General features: G+C 36.5%; 1 protein-coding gene across 2 annotated transcripts; it reads left to right on the top strand.

Annotated features, from left to right (window-relative positions):
* The first annotated feature begins 1211 nt into the window (after positions 1 to 1211).
* On the top strand, positions 1212 to 22049 carry LOC149840999 (cullin-3A-like). 2 transcript variants are annotated; one of them, XM_090004622.1, is made up of 3 exons: positions 1600 to 1676; positions 16368 to 16579; positions 19534 to 22049. In XM_090004622.1, the coding sequence occupies exon 3, from the start codon at positions 19547 to 19549 to the stop codon at positions 21572 to 21574; it is 2028 nt and encodes a 675-aa protein (XP_089860748.1). In that variant the 5' UTR covers positions 1600 to 1676; positions 16368 to 16579; positions 19534 to 19546; the 3' UTR covers positions 21575 to 22049. The 2 variants fall into 2 exon arrangements, with proteins under 2 accessions (XP_089860747.1, XP_089860748.1); XM_090004621.1 differs by lacking the exon at positions 16368 to 16579 and having other exon boundaries at positions 1212 to 1676.
* The last annotated feature ends 2421 nt before the right edge of the window (positions 22050 to 24470 follow it).

A 24470-nucleotide genomic window follows, 5' to 3' on the forward strand; every position in this document is an offset into this window, starting at 1 on the left:
GTAAACTGGTCAGATTCAGTTTGGATGCCCACATTACTGAATCTTGATTGATCTGATATAACCTATCGGGTTTCTTTTCAGGAGTTAAAGCTTCTGCTAAATCTAAATCCGACTGGCTTAAATAACTAATCCGAGATGCTATGGGAAAATGATGAGTCACGTTGAAGAAAAGGATTACGATATGCTGCTGCTCCTCTGCCACATGCAAAAATTGCACACTTTTTCTCTTTTTTACTTTGACCATCATCATCTTGTCATTCATTGAATACCCCTACAATGCATATGCGGCAGCACCAGGAAGATTGCTGAAAGGGCATATCAGATTATCTTTTTCAAAGTTGTAGTGACTATCAATCCCTTTCTACTGAAAATATATTTAATAAAAAGAAGAAAAAAACAGAGATTTGATTGCATGAGCGTAAATGCGGGTCCCAGGATAAACATATCGACCGGTGATTTTCAATTTAGACGGCTTTGATTACTTGGCATGACCACCACTACATGGTCATGCTGTTTTCTTTCCTCACACTTTCTTCTTGTATGAGTTTTTTTTTTTCCGAACAATGACGTTGATGACCCCCTCTTTTATTGAAAATATTACTGTTTACTTGACACTTCTGCCTTTTATCGCCTAAAAAATTAAGCCTATAATTTTTCAGGCGACAATTACATGGCATCTGATTTTTTCAGGTGACAATTACATGACCAAGGCATCTAATTTGGTAGGTGACAAAAGACTAAAACTGTCAACAAAAAAAATCAAGTGATCATGTTTGGCATACTTTAATCCGGCCCAAAACAAGATTTGGTTCCAAAAGAGTACCATCTACGTCATTTTTTGGTTTTTTGTTTTATTAAAGTAATTCTCACCAATACAAATTTGTATTATTTGGTGCTTAACTTTAATGGTCAATGAAACAGCTATGATTCCATGCATAATGGAGATCCCATCCCATTTGATAGACAAACGAACGCAACATTGTAAAATGGATCGATAAACTTTTCACAATGTTTACAATGCTTCATATGATGGACACCATGCTCATGAATTAGTTCCTCCTTGGCTACAAAACATGGTCCACTAAGCTCAATCAAATTAATCGTAGCATGATAAATGCATAAAAAGTCATGTACAAATAAAAACCATGTTAATATTTTTTAGGATGAAGAAAGAGTAGAAATATATAAGTAACAACAAATACAGCAAGCCAGGTGCTTTGGCATAAAGAAAAGCATTATTGCTTAATAAGCGACAACCCCCTCCCCCGCCCATTTGAGTATTCCCCCAATTTCTCTCTGTCCCTCACCACAACGATCCGCAACCCCAAATCTCTCTCTCTCTCTCTCTATATATATATATATCTATCTCTCATTTTTTTGGAGTTTGGCTGATCACCAACAAATCTTTTCGATCAAGATTCGGATTTCTTTTTCTCCTTTTCTTCGATTTCTTCGTTTTTTTTGTTTTTTCTTTGGGGCTGGGGATTTGGGCTTTCGATTCTGTGGGGAGCGACGATGAGTGCTCCGAAGAAGAAGAATTTTAAGATCGAGCCCTTCAAACACAGGGTGGAGATGGACCCCAAGTACGCAGAGAAGACGTGGAAGCTGCTGGAGCACGCCATTCACGAGATTTACAATCACAACGCTAGCGGTCTAAGTTTCGAAGAACTCTATCGGTATACCTCTTTTCCCCTTCCTTTCTGTTCACAAATCGTTGTTTTTTTATCCCCACCATCGATTTCTTGGGGTTTCACTCGAATTTTGGCACTTGGATGCTGTTTCTATTTTGTTTAAGCATTTTGATATTGTGGGCATTCTTTTTGCTACTTTCTTTTTCCTTGCTCGGATCATCTTTCGCATATTTTCTGTTAATTGGTTTCTTGAATATGCAGGAGGATGAGTTCTTTTTTTTTTTTATTATTATTTGCCGAATGTTGCCATCGTTTGAGTGTAGGGAAGGATTACTTTGATTGGTCTTTTTAGTTTCTGGTAATCTACTTTTTTAGTCTGGATTCGGCCGTTAAAACATGTGTTGAAATATAGTAAAATTTGCAACTAAGTTTAAATCCAGGGTTGCTATTGTTTTGGGGATACTTTTCTAAAATTGATGTGGCATGAACTGAATAGAACATGGAAGCACACATATCTGTGTTATTGAGGGACTGAGGGGAACATTTTCGGGTGAATGCAATAAATTTGGATTTAAAAAAGGAGCTGTAACAAGGAGTCATACCTGAGGGAAGAGGCAAATGGGAAGCTATACCTGAGGAGTGATTAAAGACTAAGAGCCTTTGTCAGATTTGTCTGGTTGAGTCAATATCAATTGAAAGCGTATTAGCCTACATATCATGTAGCTTCATATTTACATGTCTAATACTCTAACTTTCTCATCTTAGGGTGTAGTTATTCATGAAATTGAAACATCCATCGGTAATCCTATGAATTGTCTCTCCATGTGCATGTCTCTTAGGCGAGTTCATTATCGAGAATACTAAGGGCACTTTTGCTTTGCACTGTGATTCTTGAACTTTCTCAGCTATCTGTGATTCTTGATCACCATCACAGAAGATTCACAGGGCTACACAAACATGAGAATGTGTATCCTGTGATTCTGAAATCTCAGCTGTGAGGGTTGAGACTTTTTAACCTGTGACCAACAATCACAGGTTGAGGAATCACAGCTAAGAATCATAGGCTAAGGAATCACAGGTCTAACCAAAACGAATGTTCCTGAACTTATAAACATTTCCTTTTAAAGGTCTTGTAAATTGTTTATAAGGGTAGACCATGAGCGAGGCCAACTAAGGTTCAATGGTTAGTAATTGTATCAAACTAAAGTCAACAGCATGGTGCTGCCAGTAGCATGCAAAATTTAATGCAGTTTCACCCTGCCAGGCACTGGGAGTAATGCTACTTGAATATGCATCAATAGCAAATAGTATTTTAAAATTTCACTGTCATTTCATCCAGTTTTATAAAACAAAACACTTCCTCTTGCTCTTCAGATTTGCAAATGGAACATGACAGCCTCACTCATATGTTTTTTGATCTTGTGGTGAATAATAAAATGCATCTAGTTGATCCTATAGTCACTAAGTATTTGGGCCATGTTTAGGCACACTGCCAACTCGATGAAATCTTGCACCCATGACTTGTATACTCTCAATAATAAATTTTTACTTCATTTTATATCTAATTTTGGTAGATAATAATCTCAATGTGTTCAAATTTTGACTAATGCAAGAGTTATATGTAAAACTTCATGTAACCTTTTGTGTGCTATATACAAGTCAAAGGTGCAGATCCTATGAATGCACATACATTCCAAGTAAGCATTGTAATCTAATTCATATAAACTGATGAATGGATGTATAGATATTCAACACAAAAATAGGTGCATCCAAATCTCTCTCTACAACACCACTGCCTCCCCCCCCCCCCCCCCCCCTCTCTCCCACAAGGCTGATCCTTTCTTTTTAGACCTAGAAAAATCAATCGCAAAGTCACTCAGTGATGGTAGATTCGGTTGCTTATGCTCCTTTTGCCATCATTGGCTTCAGAGAGATGATTTGGGGATTCTATGGACAAGTTGACAACTCCTCGGGGCATTAGTTTCACTTTTTAGTACTAGGCAATGTTGTGAAAAGCGTTGAGGCGTAGCGAGGGGCTCCACCAAAAACCAAGGCAAGGTGTAAGCCTCGAGGTGTAAAGCGTAAGCCTCAAAATTCTTTTTGAAAACTTTTAAAAAATTATAAAAAAATATCTAAAAATACAAATAAATAAAGAAATGCTTTATTGATGAAATAACAACCAATAAGAAATAGAAAATCTCAAATAAGTACTAAAAATATGAGATTAACATATAAAAGTAACTAAAAACTGATTACATAACTGGAAAATATATGAGATTAACCAACAAAATTTAAAATATGCTAAGAAACTGATTACATAATTGAAATAACTGGAAAATATATGAGATTAACCTACAAAAGTTAAAATATATGAGATTATCCTAAAAACTATGAGATTCACATATAAAAGTAACTAAAAAACTGATTACATAATTGCAAAATATATGAGATTAACCAACAAAAGTTAAAATATACTAAGAAACTGATTACATAACTGAAATAACTGAAAAATATATGAGATTAACCTACAAAAGTTAAAATATATGAGATTATTCTAAAAAAATATGAGATTAACTTATAAAATAATTAAAAAACTAATTACATAACTGGAAAATATATGAGATTAACCAACAAAAGTTAAAATATATTAAGAAACTGATTACATAACTGAAATAACTGGAAAATATATGAGATTAACCTACAAAAATCTTGTTGATTATGTCTTAGAAATCTTGTTGTACAATTTTTTTTTTCGCCTCACGCCTAAAGCTTGCGCCTTGAGGCACAGAGGGCCGCGCCTCAAGGCATGGCTTTTGCACCTCAAGGCGTGCCTTTTGTGCCTCAAGGCACATTTTTTATGACACTGGTACTAGGGATAGTAAGTAAATGAGAAAGGCGGATGGGCAAAGCAAGTCAACTTTGGTTGGCGAAAACCAAAAGAGTCTATATAAAGGCCAACTCTTCGTGTGAAAATCAAGGACTTTGGGGACTGATGGCAATACATGACAAGGAGAACAACAAGTTGTTAAGGCCCTAAACATTTACATCTTCCATATTCTGCAGGACAACTAGGTAATGTGGGTAGTTCAAAATGCCCAGCATACACATATGGAAGTTGGTACTTTAAGGTGCTGGTGTTGGGTGCTTATAGGTGTTTGCACATATACATAGACCACATAATATACACATATAATATATTTTTGTGTATTATATTATATATATTATCCATATTTAGTGATGTTCTCTCTCTCTCTCTCTCTTTTATATATATATATATATATCATATCATTTGTATCGTTCAAGATAATTTCTCGATGAGGGTTTTTCTTAGAGATATTTTCAAAAAGTGTTTTTTCTCGAAAAAATCTTGGAAGCTATGAATAATAAAAAAAGATAAGAAATAATAAATTTTATAATATATTTTCTTGCAAAAATATAAATAAACAATTAGAAAATGTTCCAAAATATAAAAAATATACTTAAATATATAAAAATGTTTTTTTGAATATCTCAAGAAAATATCACGATAATATTCCGATATTTTAGGTTTTGGCGATATTTTGAAAGTCTTGATTCTCGGCTGACCTTGAAATACTGATAATATCGTGATATCTTCAAAATATCAGCGATGCCAGTGACTATATATGTATGTATGTATATTACCCTTCTTTTTAAAGGCACACATAACCCGTGTCGTACCATGTACTTGTATCCATGTGACATAATTGTCCTTATTAATGCTTGAAAACCCATGTTTTGTAACGACTCCAACTCATCCCCGTAAAAAGTAGAATTTTTTTTTTAAACAATTGCGGAAACTAAAACCAAAGGATCCGGGGCTTCATAGACTTAACAAAATTCTAAACCACAAGGGATCTTTACATTGAACCAACCAATCAAAACAACTAACTTTATTAATTAATAATCAAAGTCTGAGAACAGAAGTAAATTAAAGTTTAAAATCTTAGAGCCACGCTATCCAAGAATAACATATCCAAGAATAACAGAAGTCATGCAGTTTCATAGGCTCTCTGTGGCAGTCGTCTTCATCACTGAGCTCCAGTTCCATATCATTTGAAAAACATAGGGAGTACTAGGTAAGAATCAAAGATTCTTTATATGAATTCTTCTAAAAATTCGAATAGCTAATAAGAAGCATAAATCAAATTCATGCAAGTTTTCAGACGAACATAACTACAACAATCTCATAATTCAGTTATCATTCAAGCGTTTAAAAGCAATTATCATGTAATAACAATATCTCACATGAAACCGAGCAAGTAAGAATACATGAAATAATGCAGAACAATAAATCTGCATGATTCAATACACATGCATGCATAATTTATTAAGTTATTATTAGATTTCTCTTTTACATGCATGTCCTTATTAAATGCATACAAGTTTAGTTTCACTTTTCATTAAAACCCGCGGATACTCAAAATGGACACAACAAATTCTCGAAGTTTAAGATAGGTTTCCGGTTGTAGCTTAACACACAATTTTTATTTTATTACTGGGTTTCACACTTGGTCCTCGACCGATATCAGGAATCAACATTATCCATCGAAACATTAGAAATCAATATCTAATGTAGGGATACCAGACAAATCAACATCCACTGATGCCACTTTCTTGGTATACCAATAACAACAGTTGTGTCTACAACACTACCCCAAACAAAGTGGCTGAAAACTCTCTAAAACCGTGGCTGGAAGGTGAACCACCATATCGGGTTAAGGGGCACAATCGCACACGGAGTTTTAGTATTCTCACGGTTTTTTCAAAACCGCCATCCATGATTCCCATACTGTTGAAGGGACATCTAGGAAAAAAACATTAATTACATTGCATGTCTCTTTTATCTTTTAACAAAAGTTCAATTCTTTATAAAAGAATAGTCTTGCAAATCAACATACAAAACACAATATGGGACCTAACCTGCTACAATTTTAATAGTGCAATTAATTTAGAAAGCCAATAATTTTAAGAGTAAATTTTGCAATGCATAAATACTAATCTTTGAGCCACACATGCTCCTAGCCCACATGGCCTGCAGTGGTTCAGATCTGACTACCGATGCATCTTAAGCAAAATTCTCAGTGAATATGTACACACACAACTATTAAAACATGTCCACAATGCACATTCAGTCACACAATTAAGAATGTACATATAAACCCATTGCATATGCATATGAACAATTGATTGCAATATGCATTTTTCTTTCATGATTCATCTCATGCATAACATCCAAACATGCACATGACATGTTAATGCAACATCAAAATAACTTTAGAATTTCATGTTCATGATATGCACATCTATGCCAACAAAATATTTAATTGCATGGGCATATATAATCAATAACACTTTTGCCATTCATGTAACAAATTTGGGCATGCTCGTGATATAAAACATAACTACATAGTTCAGCAAAACAAAACATACCATACTACTAATCTGAACAAAAATCCAAGTGCCACAAATCATGGTGATCTGGTCAGGTTGCACAAAGCTTGCTATACAACAAATCTAATCATAGCACACCATTGCAATCATTGGCAGACCCGATCAGATTGTAGGTGTTCAAGGACAGCTTGTACACTCGCAAATAACAGTCTGAATTGAACTTAAGCAAGTATGATACATTCTGCACTGTCACATGGGTGCGGGGGCGGGTGCGGGGGTGCAGCACTTTCAAAAACCTAGGGTGCGGCAGGGGCAAAAATGTAAAAAAAAATTATATATCTATATATATATAATTTTGAAGTTTTAACGGTTAACATTTAACAGTTAACATTGTCATAATATCATTCATCAATCATCATTCATGCAATATATCAACCTAAATATCAATCAAATAAGTAAAGCAATTACATAAATCAACCTAAATATCAATCAAATAAGTAAAGCAGAAAAGAACTAAATTACATACCAAAGTATATCCTGATGAAGTAATTGATCTTAATAATTTTCTTCTTCATCATCAAATGCATCATTAGAAGGAATACTGGGCTCAGCTAAATCCATGTTTGTTATGTTGAAATCATGCTCTCCCTCGAAGTCACACTCTTCTGGGTTTACATCCCAAAATTTGGATATTTCTTGTCTGCGTTACAAACTCAATTTGAAAATGTTAAATACAATACAAGTATATTTAAATGAAAAACTAAGAAATAATCAAATAACTAAGAGAGCAAATTAGTACCTGTATTCATCATTGGTTCGCGAAAGTAATCAAAGATTTGAATGAACATATACTAAATCTTCTGCACGCTTGCTGGTGAGTTTGTTTCTCTTCATGTTGTGGATTTGAGAATATGTGCTCCAATTTCTTTCACAACAAGATGAACTAGCAGACTGCGATAACAATCTTAATGCAAGACGTTGGAGAAGAGGTGTTTTTGATCCAAATGTTGACCACCATGTGATAGGATTTATATTATCCTCTTCTCTCGCGAATAATGTTGGTCCATATAATCTCGAAGATGAAAATTTTTCAAACTCTTGTGTGACTTGATGTAGAAGATATGCTTCTGGAAAAAGTCTTGTCATACACGTATTTCTATATCTTGATAGCTCTGGGTCTAAATTTGGAGGGACACGACCAATACCACCAGCCCGCCACTTATTTGCATAATATTTTGGATTAAGAGAATGTGCCATGCAATGCAAATGAGTGTTGCTCTTATCCCATCTTTTCACTAAAATTGAATGAATATGATTAAAAAATTTTGAATCATCCAATGCAAGATTTTTTTCTTCATGCTTATTGAAAGAAGTATTCCACTCTGTCCCAAAACTCATAATCAAAAATGAATTTTTTAATTTCTTAAACCTTGATATCATCATCAGCACAGTAGAATGTCCAATTTTCATCAGTCACCATGTTAATCAAAGCATTCTTCATTCTTTTAATCATCTTCACCATCACAATGATGGACGTAAAACGTGTTTCAACGACCTTCAACAATTTCAGGTCAGAATGCCTATTAAATATAGCATTAGCACGATGGTGGTTAACAACAAAATTCCTAATGCTTTTGATATTTCTTTCTAAATCTTCAATCTATGAACATAAAGCATATGCTTGTGAATTTTCTTCTTCTTTGGGGTTGCAGATGCTCTTTAGGGCCAGATTTAAGCTACGTGCTACACAGGGAGTCTAAAAAATATGAGGGTACTCACTCTCCAAACTCAACGCTGCACTTTTACAAACTGGAGCGTTGTCTGTGATGATTGCACTACTTTTTGATCGCACACTTATTTTATTACTTCTATAAATAATCCCTTCAAATACTCAGCATTTTTTATATCGCCTAGATACATCAACATATTTCAAGAATACTGAGCCACTAAGCGAAGAAGCAATGAAATTAATCAGTGGACGCCTTTGAATATCTGTCCACCCATCAGAAACAATAGAAACTCCATTTTGCTCCTATGAATATTTTTTAATCTTCAGCAACCTCTTCACATTTGCCCTCTCTTTTGCAAGAAGTGTAGTTCATATTTTTTCTGAACTTGGAGGCACATAGCCACTCAAATTACAATTTGCCAAGGATGTTACTAAATTCTTCCAATAAGGATTTCTAGCCGCATTAAATGAGAGTGAACTAGAATAAAAATACCTCCCAATTTTTCTATCCAATTCTTCTCTCCCATATGTATTGAATGCTGCATGTATCATTTCTCTACCTCCTACGTTGACTTTTTTTTTCCAGCATCTTCTTGGTGGCTTGCAAATGGCACACTAACTGCACAAGAATCGACCATTGTCTTTCTCTTCTCATATTCTTCTTGTATTGTCTTCGCATTGCCTTATCAACTTTTCTGCATCCTGAAATGCCATATCCTGGTATCTTCAACAAATGAACTTTCACTCTTGTGTAAGACCCAACAAAATCTCTTTCGAAATCTCTTGTTTCCACCACCTCCTTCTCCAGTTTTTGCAAGTTTATCTACATGTACCCACAGTAGCCCACCATCATCAATCCCACTACAACTATTAACAAAACTAGCAGTAGAACTCACATGTTGGGATAAGGATGGCGCAAGTCCTTTTCCTTTATCCGTCATTTTTATCCTAAAAAAAAAAAAATACATTCAAAATTTCAAATCAATTATACAGACATTATCTTGATATAAAAATATATATAAAATCAGGAGCAAGGAGGGGGGATCTGCCCCTCCCCTGCCAAAAACAGAGAGAGCAGGGAGGCTCAGCCCCTCCCCTACCGACCCAACAAGAGAGCGAGAGGGGGGAGGGGCTCCCCTGCCGGCCCAACAAGACAACGAGAGGGGGGGCTCGACCCCTCCCCTAAAATCAAAGGGAGCAGGGTGGGGGGCTCGCCCCCTCCCCTGCCGAAAACAGAGGAAGCAGGGGGGCTCAGCCCCTCCCCTGCCGAAAATAGAGGGAGCAAGGGGGGCTCAGCCCCTCCCTTACCGACCCAACAAGAGAGCGAGAGGGGGTCTCGGCCCCTCCCCTGCCGAAAACAGAGGGAGCAGAGGGGGGGGGGGGGGGGGGGGCTCAGCCCCTCCCCTGCCGAAACAACAAGAGAGCGAGAGGGGCTCGGCCCCTCCCTTGCCGACCCAACAAGAGAGCGAGAGGAGGGGGGGGGGGGGAGGGGCTCGGCCCCTTCCCTGCCTACCCAACAAGAGAGCGAGAAGGGAAGGGGGGGCTCAACCCCTCCCCTGCCGACCCAACAAGAAAGTGAGAGGGGGGCTCGGCTCCTCCCCTGCCGAAATCAGAGGGAGCAGGGGGTGCTCGGCCCCTCCCCTGCCGACCCAACAAGAGAGCGAGAGGGCGCAGGGGGGGCTTGGCCCCTCCCCTGCCAGAGAGCGAGAGAGGGTACTTACCTGCGAAAGGAGAGTAGGAGCCTAGGAGGTGGCGTCGGTAGGAGAGAGTTCGAGCTGAGCGGGAGAGGAGAGGAGAGATTAGGGCAAAAAAAAAATTTCCCCTAATCCTCCTTTTCATCGGGGATTTTTTTTTAATGTCGAAAAGTGGATGAAAATGACCCTGGGTGCGTTGACCGCACCCAGGGTTGTGTTGACCGAACCCGGTGCGTGCACCCGCGTCGCGTCGACGCGGGTGCGGCACCTGTTTTGCCGAGATTTCTGCACAATAACATGCAGTAAGATTAGCATGTTACTGGTGCACTAAGGCAAACAACAACATGCTGTTGCTGCCCATCGTGCACAGCAGTGTGCTGTTCACAGTACATGACAGTGTGCTGTGATCTGCACCTTAGGCTGTACATGCTAATGAATCTGATCATGCTCCTTAAATTGTGTGCATACGGCATACACCAAAGGAAATCAGGTTTACCTGTGTGCACACAACACACATCACTAACCTGATTTACATGTTTGCATATGGCACACATACACCCAAAAATCAGGCTTAAAATAACTGAACATGCAGTAAAAAATGCAGGTTTAATTATACGGAACATGCAATAAGTCTCAAATTTTATAGAACCTACATTAAAAATCTATTTATGCTGATAACATCACAAACACACAAACAATTTTAAACGATTAATAATCCAACATGCATAAACAGTTCAAGCGATTATCCAGTCCAAAGCGCACAAATAAGTTAGGCTACTAACAACTCTAAAACACATAAATAAGAAATCCAAAACACATAAACAAACTTGGCCATTAAACAAACTCCCACACGCATATACAGTTCATGATAAGATTTATTCTAAACGCATAACCGGTTTAGGTTATTAAAATTCTAAAATGCATGACCCATATGATTTGATTAATACACAATCTGGACAGGTTATTCCAAAGAAAAATGCATAGATCTAATCATGATATGACAAACATAAATCAGAAATTTCGAATGGCCTAGCCTATTATCCAAAAATCTGTCCACACGCACAGTGTGACAGATCTGTCCACACGCACAATGGGACAGATCTGTCCACATGTATAGTGGCAGATCAGATTTTCTTTTTAAGTTCTTAAAATACGCAGAACTAGAAATATGTAGAAAAATTAACACATATTCGGCTTTAAAACATGAACACTATAAGCACGAAATCAGGAAGCGTGGTCATGCCAAAAAGAAAATAAATGGCTGATTTAACAATCATTTATATATATATATATATATATACATAATCAACGCTATGTATATATATATATTTGTATTCTAATTTAGATTTTCCCCTTCCCTTAAAATCTTACATAAACTAGATTTAGGCTGTTTTCTCCTGTTTGAATCAATAAAGGAACCCGTACCATGGATGGAAGACGGAAAAAGAACCGGAAAATCTTCGTCGGGCGATCTGAACGGAAAGGATCCTCCTTTCCTTCTTCTCTTTCTTCTTCTTCTCTCTTTTCCTCTCTCTCTCTCTTTTCTTTTCCCTTCCCTCTCTCTCTCTAGAAAATGAAATCTAGAGAGGGGGGCGAGTTAGACCATTTTATAATTTTTTTTTGTAGAGAGAGGGTGACGTCCCTTCTCGAGTTTCCCATTTGGCTATGAGATAGAGTTCTAGAAGAACTCTATCTCTAACCTCCTCTTTCCTTTCTAACTATTTTTTTTATCCATTTGGTATTTTATTTTGTTTTACTATTTTACTTTAACCCCATTTGTGCTCTTCTAGAATCCCTACATGTTAGGTAGAGTTCCACAAATATAGAACTCTGCTATACCAAAAATAAAATTTTGGAATTAATTTAAATTTTTAATTAATTAATTAATTATTTATTAAATAATAAATTTTCAGAAAGTTTCAAAGGGCATCTCACCCCTCTGAGAGTCTTCTTAACATGGATTTTAACTCAATTTAACCTTTATATTGAATTTAAAACTTTAAATTGGATGGAATTGGATTTCAGATTCAGATCCGGATCAAAGATCCAAATTGATACCCAATATCCATATGAATCTCAAACTGGACTAGATCCTAATTAACGTGGGTCTTGGATTGGGTTAAAATCCATATTAACTTGGGTTAAACAGACTAGATCGGATCAGATTTGATCCGATCCAATCCAGAACCAGTCATGTCAAGGGGGGTTATTTTTGAAAAAATGCAATTTTCAGGCCAACCGTACCCCGAATTAAGAAAAACAAAATATCAATGTTTTCAGAATTTCGTGACGCATTTAATGATATATTACCTTGAATTTCGCCTGAATTTAACTTGAATTTTGCATAATTTTAAAGGTCAAAAATAAAAAGTTTTACCAAATTTTAATTGGCTCATTTAGGTCTTTTCAATGGGTCTTAGTCCACGCCCAAACTTAGCTGACACCACCTAAATTCGAGGATTTTATCAACTTTACCAAAACACTTAGCCAAATTTTCTGAAATCTCAGAATTTAACATAGTAGAAAAACACACGATATTACATGTTTCCTTCTTTATTAAATGTGCAAAACCATTATATTACCTGTAGTTATCTGAATTCCTATCAAATTGCCTCCATTATCATGAGACTATTCTATTCTTTATAAGTTGGGTTCTTTGTGGTTTATAGGAATGCTCAGCCACAAAACGTGACATCATCAATTCATGTCTGATTCTTTGTTCATGTGTGAGGGATTTCAACCTTTGTATTAACAACTTCTAACAACCTGGATGCTTGCCTCACCTTCTCCGTATGACATCTAAAGCCACCAAGGTCATGATCAATATATTATTTATGGATCTTATCTTGAATCATGGACTGGAATCTTCTTTGGTTTATGAACTCTTCCAAAGTTCTTATACTAATAGAGTCATTGGTTTAAATTAGCTTCCATGGTATATTTCATGATCCCGTCTTTTGAATTTAGACTGGAAACGTGACCAACACAATGTAGTCATGAAATGTTGCTTGGCTTGAATGTCATGTTGTGTTTGCATAGTTGGCACCTTCTCCACTGACTATTATTGTGATAGACAAAAAGGGAAAGTATCTGGTACCCTTGTGGGTAAGGAGCCCCCTAGTTGGAACTCGTAGTGCAAGGTTGCTTTTACCAATTCTAACCCCATGAATGTGTTCAGCATGGGCAAAATAGTAGGATTCAACCTTTTTTTTTTAATTTACACGGAGAAACCGTATTGCAAGAAAATGCCTTGTCGAGATATAGCCGAACCGGTATTTGTGACTATGGATGCACCTTATTCATCAAGGTGACCAAATTACAATTTCCTAAACGCAGCCACATACCCCAGGGAAAAAAAGGGAGCACCCAAGGTCCTTTGCACACTTTGCTACTTATGACCCATGGCATTGGTGGCCATGAAGCCACTGTTGGTCCCTTCGAGTTTCTTTTCCATGTGTTGGTTGCCATACCAATTTCATGCCTCCCTTTGATGATATCTGTTAGGAACCACCAACCGAATAATTTTAAAAACTTAGGACATGTGGATACGACTGTACACACATAGTGTGTGTGTATATATATATATATATATATATACAGAGAGAGAGAGAGAGAGAGAGAGAGAGAGAGAGAGAGAGAGAGAGAGAGAGAGAGAGAGAGAGAGAGGCTACCATGCTCCGGGAGCACCTACTCCCACATGCTAGAAATCATAGTTGTAGGTTGTATCTTGTCAATCAGACCATATAGATGTACTCAACATAGTTTATTTGATAGGAATCATGTTTTGGAACATGTTTTTTGGATATAAAAATAGGTTTTTTTGAAGTCATGAAATTTTGGTACATTGTGAGTCATTGATTTTTGAGGATCTTAAAAAACCTATATATGCCATAATCACATGATCTAAAACTTGTTTTCCACTAAATAATGATTGTAGATCAAATCTATAGGGTCTGATCAACAAAAAAACTCAAAATTTTTGAAATTTTGAAGCTTCTATTAAGTGGGAGTAGGTGCTCCGGGAGCACCCTATCATTGCTATATATATATATATATATATATATATATATATATATATATATATAAAGCAATAGTTCTAAACCGCCATAATTAAGAACATCAAATAATGAAACTAAGTTGAAATTAAAATGTAATGTAATTGATGACAAATTTCAAAAGAAAAGGAATGTGAATATGAAATAAGTAAATAAGATCATAAAAGGAAGTAGATAAAGTTAATGATATAATATTGACTGTCTATGAAGTGTCTTGGAGTGTCCGAGTATCATGTTGCGTTGAGATGAGATATGCATTTCTACTTTGGAGGTAGCTTTTTTTTATTCCTGTGGTCATTTCTGATTTCAATGCAGTTCTTATGTAAACATGAATATGAGCGTGAATCCCAAAGATTGGCATAAATCTTTTTGTCTTTAAATCATGTTACATTTTTTGACTTTTAGTGGGAAAAAGTTTCCTTAGGTCTAATGGATTCAGTTTGGATGGTTGATATATCCTTGTTATGAGTATCTTTGCATGGTTACAGGTGGGAGTCATCTTTTATAGTGATAACTTTCAAAAGAAGAGGCTTTCGTATGATTAATAAATGCTCCTACAAAATGTACACATTTATTTTAAGTTTCTTGGTTCTTTATCCTATGGGTGGTCACTTCTTTGACAATTTTACAATCCTCTATCATTTGTATTCAACAAGTTTAGTGAAACCTTCTCTTAGTGATTATTGACTGTGCAATCTAATGTCTTACATAATGGATAAGGGGGGAGATTGCTCATGTTTTTCGCTAAAGATGTCTACACACTACATTTTTTTTAAGCTGAATGAACTACCTTGTAGGTCTTTTTCTTTAAGGGGCTTTACCCAAACATTTTTTTCCCTGGGAATGATGTTACATAGGCACTCCTCGAGGTTCAACATATCCGTGTCCAGCCATGTACAACACCGACACCAACAAAATGACTTTGACACGGCTATTTTTAAACTTCAGACCGTCTTGGTATGTGGTGCATGAACACTTCAAAAGCAAGTGTTTGATACTTATACAAATTGGTGACCTCTAGCACTAATTAGCCTTTTAAATTTTCTTTTCTAGCAGATCCTATCCATTTTCCATCTAACTTTAGGAATTTTACAATTTGCTTCTCTCTCTCTCTCGTCAAACCTTTTTCCTCTCTATTTTTCTCCGCTTTTGATTATGGAAAGAAGTTTTGTACCGTCTTTCTTACATTTAATGCTTTGTGTCTAATTTTTTGAAGTTCGACATGTTTTACACTTCGTATCCATATCCAACACGACACTCATATTAATGCCCAGGTAGTATAGCTTGGAAGAAAGTCATTCTCCACTATAAATTTGTGTCAGAAAAGTTTTAGATTCGATTGATTTGAGATAAGAGAATTATTTTTGAAAAAAGGTGCATAGCGGCAGTTTTTGGGAAAAAATCGGTTTTCCAGGCCCATTTGTTGATTTTTATGAGAAAGTAGTGGACCTAACCTTATTTGGAGAAAGTTTCTCATTTTTGGCAACTTCTTGTAATCTTATGGCCCCTAAAGATTCTGCAGTTTTTTCAAGCCAAATGAACCATCATAAAGGTGATTATGCAAATTTTTTATTACATCTACACTTCATCTAATGGGCTGAATATCTCCAATATACACTGTTTTAGAAATTAAACATGCTTGGTCAATATGATTAAGAGGTATGCCTATTAAAACAATGTTCCTTTCTATTCAGGCATTCCCTTTCATTTGATCTTGTCTTGGCATAGGGGTTTGACAAGAGAGAGTCGTATAAACTTTTTGGCCATTGGAACAGGTTCTCACCCCTGATCTGTAATTTTTTGATATACATGGTGCCAATTATTTACATATGCCAGAAACAACCAGGTGCAGGCACCGCTTTGTGAGGATTCAACTTAGCTTCTCAATTCGACTGATAACCAAATGAATGATGGGAGCTGCAGGGTGTATTGGACTCTTCCAAGAAAAAAGTGATACTTTCTGTAACTTTTTTAGATGTGCAGAGTGAAGATCGTCATATGAATTGGGAAGGTAGAGAGACTATTTCCTTGGTAGAAACCGCCATGGTGTGATATTTGGTAGGCTTCCACCTTCTTGCACACTTGGTCTTCAGCTTCAACTCAGCATACTTAAGTAATAGGGAATGTTTACACGGTGCACAAATTTGGTTGTCTTTTCCACAAGTGCATATTCTGTTCCTCATTTGTGTTTATTTTCCTTAACACATTGGCTGATTCAAAGATTTTGAGAATGGCTTACATCCTCCAAAGTTGTTCTGGATGGTCACCTTGATAGCCAAATTGTCCTTTAGGTCGAAATCATTTAATTATTGATGATAATGCTAAAACCTCCATGACTGATTCTATCAGTAAAGGTGAAGGCATGCTCATCTTGTCTCAGTGCGCATTTATGTTTGATGAATCATAAAATTTTGCTGTTAACGTGAATGAGGGCCTTCCTGTGATGTGCAACAAAATGCTGTCATTGACCTCTTTAGAAGCCTTGTCTAAGTCAAACCTTGAACAAGGAGGGTTCATTTGACTAGTCTATGAAGCAGATAGATTTCCTTCTATGGAGGAAGCATTACTTTTAGCTGCTTCATCAAGATATCAGCTACTTCCCTTTCATGGGTTTGAGCTGCAGGGTGTCCAGAACTCTTTTATGATGGTTAAGGACTTGTAGTTTTAGGTATATTCATCTTTTTTAGGATGATCCTGTTTTGGGGAAATTCTTCAAGGGTATCCATAGTCTCTCCTACTAATTCCATGAGTCCTTAACAAATAGACCAGCCATTTGAACCTGGATCTTTGTCAAGGTTGCCTACTACCTTATTTCTATTTCTCTTGCAAAAGGTTTTGGGTTCTTTGGTTAGAACAAGACAGGAGGATGTTCTTAAAGAATTCCACTCTTATTTCTCCTTAGGTACCTGCTGGTGGATATGGTTGTGCAAGTGATCTCTAGAATCATGTGTATGTGACTCATGCTCATTCAGCTTGTAAGATTCATTTTTAATAAAGAATGTTTAAGATGAATTTTTATATGCTATACCTTTAAATTTACTGCGTAGGGATGATAAAAATAACTTATACATGCATTCAGCTTGTAAGATTAATTTTGTAACGAAGAATGGAATGAGATGAATTTTTATATGCTATACCTTTGAATTTATTGCCCTGGGACGATAAAAGTAATTTGATGTGTGTACTGTAGCACTTTGCATTGAGCTTAAATTCGCCATCTAGTTACCTTTTAGTGATTAACTAATTAATATCTTTCTGCTGCTTCTTAGTCATGATCAATGGTATTAAAAATGCGCCTCAAGGCACAAAAAGCGTACCTCGCCTCAAGGTGAGGCCCTTTGTGCCTTGAGTTGCATGTGTGAAAGTAAAAGGCCTGAGGCGTGCACCTCATAGGCCTTGAGGCGTGCACCTCATAGGCCTTGAGGCGTACGCCTCAAAGCGAGGCGCGCCACAGGCCCTCAAATGTATTGGGTCAAATGGGGTCAAAGCCCCCATTTGACCCAAATCTGGTTTTGCCATTTGACTCAAATCTGGTTTTTAAAAAAAATAAGAGGGAGGCCCGATCGTTAGGGCACTCCCCTCTTTTACCCCTCTCTCTCTTTCTCCCCCCTGCCGAAAGAAGAAGACGAAGAAGAAGAGGAGGAGGTATGTAAACCCCCCCCCCCCCCCCCTCCCTTCTCGTCTCTTCGTCTTCTTCTTCTTCCGTTTTTCTCATTTTTCTTCTTCCCTTATTCTTCCGCTCTTCTTTCTTCTTCTTTTTCTTGTTCCCTTCTTCTTCTTCCCTCCCTTTTCTTCTTCAGTTCTTTTTCTTCTTCTGTTCTCCTTCTTCTTCTTCTTCTGTTCCATCCGTTCTTCTTTTTCTGCTTCTTTTGTTATTCTTTTCCTTCTTCCGGTCTTCTTCTTCCATCCTTCTTTTTCTTCCCTCTTTTTTTTTCTTCTTCTTCAAAATGAATGGATTTTTTTTTCAATTAATTGGCTGTATATAAAAACTGTATATGTCAATTTTGTTAGTTTGTTTATATAAAAATTGTACATGTGAAATTGTTACTTTCATTTTATGTAATTATTTGCAAATATGCATGTGACTGTGTATGTATGTGTAATGACTGTTAGATCATGGAAATTAAAAATAAATTTTTTAAAAGAAATGTTTTTTTTTTGTGAGATTAAGTATAAATATGGATTATTATATATGATTTTAGTAGTTTGATGGAGCTATTTTTTCAAACAGGCATGCATGAAAAATTAGCTTAATGTTTGTTTAGAACTTTAGATGAATTTGTGTGCATTATATGATGATGTTGAGGAATTTGATTGTTAGTGAATTTGTTAAATTTTCATTGAATGCTCTTATTTTATTTGTTAGATACTTAAATAGATCAAGTTGTTGGGTTAATATTACTTTTATTGTTTTATACATGTTATTCTCATATTTTTTGGTGTTTATTTGATATTTCCTATTTTATATTTTTTGTTGCTTCATGAATAAAGTATTTTTATTTATTTATATTTTAGATATATATATATTTTTTTAAAGTTTTAAAAATATTTTGAGGCTTATGCTTTATGCCTCGAGGCTTACTCCTCGCTTCAGATTTTGGCGGAGCGCTTCGCTACGTCTCAACGCTTTTCACAACATTGGTCATGATAGTTGTCCTCTTTGACTCATCAAGAAAGTATATATCTGTATTGACTTTTTCTCTGATTTCTTTCTGAAGCCCTTTTTTCATCTTTGTGTTATTGTTGCTGCTCTACTAATGTTGGATAATGATCTTGTGATTTTTCTGGCAAGTTTGTTCATATAAGTTTCTACATGCTTCCTATCTGCATGGCATGTTCTCGTTTAGTGTGAAAATTAAATGAGTCATGTTTTTAATAATTCACAACTCAATATATTGCTTACCCTCTCTTTTATCTTTTTTAATTCTATTTTTCCTTGTATTTTTTTTCCATTTCAATCTTATTTTCTTTACTTTAGGTGGTAGTGTAACATTTCTGCCCTTTAAATGCAGCAATGCTTATAATATGGTGCTGCACAAATACGGTGACAAATTATACTCAGGTTTAGTCAGCACTCTGACTTGTCATTTGAAGGAGATATCAAAATCCATTGAAGCTGCTCAAGGTGGACTTTTCTTGGAGGAGCTGAACTGGAAATGGAGAGATCATAATAAAGCTCTTGAGATGGTTCGAGATATATTGATGTACATGGACAGAACCTATGTTAATAACAATCAGAAAACACCTGTTCATGAGCTTGGTCTTAATCTGTGGAGGGATAATATCATCCATTCCAATAAAATCCAGGCAAGACTTCTAGACACACTTCTTGAACTGATACACAGGGAGCGTACAGGTGAAGTTATTGATCGTGGTCTCATGAGGAGTATAATAAAGATGCTTATGGATTTGGGTCCTTCAGTTTACCAAGAGGACTTTGAGAAGCCGTTTTTGGAGGTCTCAGCCAATTTTTACAGTGTTGAATCTCAACGCTTTATTGAATGTTGTGATTGTGGTGAGTATTTAAAAAAGGCTGAGATGAGGTTGAATGAAGAGATGGAGAGAGTTTCTCACTACTTGGATGCAAAAAGTGAAGTGAAAATAACCAGTGTAGTGGAGACTGAGATGATCACAAATCACATGCATAGGTTGGTTTACATGGAGAACTCTGGGTTGGTGAATATGCTTATGGATGACAAATATGTTGATTTGTCAAGAATGTATAATTTGTTTCGTAGGGTTCCCAATGGACTCTCAACTGTAAGGGATGTAATGACTTCTCACCTTCGAGAGACTGGAAAACAGTTGGTTACAGACCCTGAGAGAATAAAAGATCCTGTTGATTTTGTTCAGCGGCTCTTGGATGAGAAGGATAAACATGATAAAATCATTAGCTCAGCCTTTGGCAATGACAAGACTTTTCAGAATGCTTTGAATTCATCGTTTGAATATTTCATAAATTTAAATGCCAGATCTCCTGAATATATATCCTTGTTTGTTGATGATAAGCTTCGCAAGGGGTTGAAAGGGGTCAGTGAGGAGGACATTGAGATTGTCCTAGACAAAGTAATGATGCTATTCAGGTACTTGCAAGAAAAAGATGTGTTTGAAAAGTACTATAAACAGCATCTAGCAAAGAGACTGTTGTCAGGGAAGACCGTTTCAGATGATGCAGAGAGAAGCCTTATTGTGAAACTCAAAACTGAATGCGGGTATCAGTTTACATCTAAATTGGAAGGCATGTTCACTGATATGAAAACCTCTCAGGATACTATGCGAGGATTCTATGCATGTCAATCTGCTGATACCAGTGAAGGCCCTACTCTTGCTGTTCAGGTCCTCACAACAGGATCTTGGCCAACCCAGCCGAGTGCAGCTTGTAATCTGCCAGCGGAGATTATGAGTATGTGCGAGAAGTTCCAAGCCTACTATCTTGGTACTCATACTGGGAGGAGATTGACATGGCAGACAAATATGGGAACTGCAGATCTGAAGGCAATCTTTGGAAATGGCCAGAAACATGAATTGAATGTTTCCACATATCAAATGTGCGTTCTCATGCTGTTTAATTCTGCAGACTGCTTGACTTACAGAGAAATTGAGCAGGCAACAGAAATACTGGCATCTGATCTGAAAAGATGTTTACAGTCTCTTGCATGTGTCAAAGGGAAGAATGTCCTACTGAAGGTTCCTATGAGCAAGGATATTGGTGAGGAAGATTCATTCTCCTTCAATGACAAATTCACATGCAAGCTTTACAAGATCAAAATAGGGACTGTTGTTGCTCAGAAGGAATCTGAGCCTGAGAAGCAGGAAACTCGGCAGAGGGTAGAAGAAGACAGAAAGCCTCAAATAGAGGCTGCTATTGTGAGGATTATGAAGTCTAGGAGAGTTTTAGATCATAACAACATTGTAGCTGAAGTCACAAAGCAACTGCAGTCACGCTTTTTGCCCAATCCTGCTGTAATAAAGAAACGGATTGAGTCTCTGATTGAGCGTGAGTTTTTAGAAAGAGACAAGACAGACAGGAAATTGTACCGGTATCTTGCCTGAGATGCTCTTGTGCGTTCTCTCTTTGGTTTTTGTCATATGAATTGTATTCTCAATCGGTAAGCAGTGGGCCTTAGTTGACACCGTATGGCTTGATTCTTCCTGATTCTTTGTTTAACGTGGATATTCTGTCTGACCTCACTGCCAGGAAATCAGTTCCTGTCACAGAGTTTACTTGGTTGAAACCTTCATAGGATCACAGATTCCCCCCCCCCCCCCCCCCCCAATATTTTGCCCAGTTTCCTACTACATGTTCTCAGAACATTCTGTGTATTGTCCGAATCTGTAAATTGCATCATTTTTTTTCACAGGATGGTTGCCTGAAATTCATTTAGCAACCACGTGTGGCGTATTTCACCTTGGTGCTATCCAAAAATTTGGTAAGAATATGTTTCTAGCATGTGCCATCATTTGGGTTGTTGAGTGACCCGTGTATATGGAATCTACTGATCCGCTGTAATCATGACCTAACTTGTGCTATTCTTTGGGCTTTGGAGTTGTGTGTGGTGCCAATACACCTTTTGCCACTTTCAACCGTGCTGCCAGTATACCTTTTAATCACTTTCGACAATTCTCTACATGTGTAACCACAAGTTCATGACCTTGAGGTGGGTCGTTGCTGGGCACAATGGTGAAGTTCTTGGGCTATCAGCACGGAAGCAAGGGCTTGAATCCTAAACGCTGTTATACTTCATGCAAGAAATCAGGTCAGGACCGTCTCTGTACACCTTTCCCCAGCACCGTAAACACACAACGCTAGGTATGGCCATATCTTGGACACTCAGCGAGAAATTCAATCATGTTGGGTTGGAATTTCCTTTCGTTTTATTATTATTGCAACGTTTAGGACAAGAATTTAGTGGAACACATGGACAAAATGCTTTTGCAGGTTTACTATGTTTAGGGCTATGTCGCATGGGTGCGGGTGGGGGTGCGGCACTTTCAAAAAACTTGGGTGTGGGGGTGCGGCAATATATATATATATATATATATATATATATATATATATATATATATATATATATATATATATATATATATATATATATATATATATAATTTGTGCAGGGGAGGGGTCGAGCTGATGAGATGCAGAGCCTGATTCAGAGTTTTTGCCATTGTCGGGTCTGGGGGCTCCTCCCGGTACGGGTCTCGCTGTGCGATCAGCAAGTGGGGGGGGGGGGGGTCTCTTGGGGTCAGTGCCTCCCTGAACAATTTTTTTTTTAATAAAAAAATTAGATCAATTTTTTTTTAATAAAAAAATTAAACCAAAATGACCCTGGGTGTGTTGACCCCAAGGTCAGGTTGACTGCACCCACGTCGAGCCTCGACGCTGGTGCGACAACCGAATCCCTGTGACATAGGTTTAGGGTATAATTTCTCTTCATTTATCTTCTACATGGCTTTAAGCTAATAATCATATTTTTTTCACCCATTGCTCTTCATTTGTCTTCTACGTGGCTTTAATCTAAGAAGCATACTTTTTCACTCATTGCTCTTCATTTGTCTTCTACATGGCTTTAAGCTAAGGACCATATTTTTTCACTCATAAGATGATCTTTGTTTTTTTTCTTTTAATACTTTGTAGGTTCATCTTTGTTTCTGCACAGATGAACTTGTTTCTTTTGTATCTTTTTTTAGTGGCTTCTTATGGGCGCATTCATAATGAGTATCTTCTTAGGAAGTAATGTTTGATTATCATCATCAATAAGCTATTCCTGATGGTCAGATCGTAATTGTTGGAAGCTTTTGAAACCACAGGAGCTCACTTTGGGAGTGTAAACCATATGTTTTTTTTAGATGTTTCAGAAGCTTTAATTATTCTTTTCAATATAAAAATGAACTTTTTTAATATTGAAAACGCACTTTCATTCATGAGAGAGAAACAAATATGGATGCATGCATAGGTTATACGTGAGTATAGAATGTCCTGGATGGATTTTTAGTTAGAACACACGATACGGTTTTAAAGAATTTTGACGCTAGTTTCTAATGAACATTGATACATTTTAAAAGAATAATCAGTATGAGTTTCTAAAAATTGATATGTAAATATATACTTTCATAAAGATATCTACAGTGAAAATGGTTAAACATGCATATTTAATCAATTATCGTTGTATAAATGCTTTATCAGTCAAATTATTAGTCTTAAATGAAATTTGTCATTGTAGTAATGACATTGTTATGTGCACGAAAAAATATTTATAGAAGCTATTTTCGTACTCCTTTTTTAATGTAATAGGAATGAGTTTTTTGATACTAATATCACATGATATGCAATTCCTTATTTTTTTTAAAGAAAGTATCTTTTAATTATGCATGTAAGATGGACATTTTTAGCAAAAAACATTTATAAGATGAATTTAGATAAGCGCACATATTTTATCTGCCATTTTATGTCGATTTCTACCTTCAATTGCCACTTATTGCTCGCTTCTTGTTAAGCTTCCTAAAGGCATCATGCTTCACGTATCAAGGCATTTCCCGGGCATTCGTTTCTGGTTTCATATTTCGTCCATTAATGTCTCGTGTATTCACTTCTTATTGAAATCAGGAAATCAGGTAACTGTGGGCCAAGCAAGGTGATTGCATATGATTAAAGGGATTATTGAAATCAGGAAAGGCACATGTTCTGGGTTTTTATATTTATTTATTTATTATAGACTTAGAAAACTCCTTTAAGAAACAAAAAATAGTTTTGGACATAAGTTTGACTTTAGCAAAATTTTAGTTTTGACTAAATCTTAAGCAAACACCTTTTTCTCAAGGAGAGGGGTCATTATAAATCCTAGTCTAGCGCCGTTCATGAAAAGTTAAAAAAGAGGTGGGTTGATTATTATTTGAATTTTTAGCCACACACACACACACATATATATATATATATACAGAAAATAAC

The sequence above is a fragment of the Nuphar pumila genome, chromosome 4 (genome assembly GCF_984573655.1).
Source record: "Nuphar pumila chromosome 4, dmNupPumi1.hap1.1, whole genome shotgun sequence".
In the NCBI taxonomy this organism is placed as follows: domain Eukaryota; kingdom Viridiplantae; phylum Streptophyta; class Magnoliopsida; order Nymphaeales; family Nymphaeaceae; genus Nuphar; species Nuphar pumila.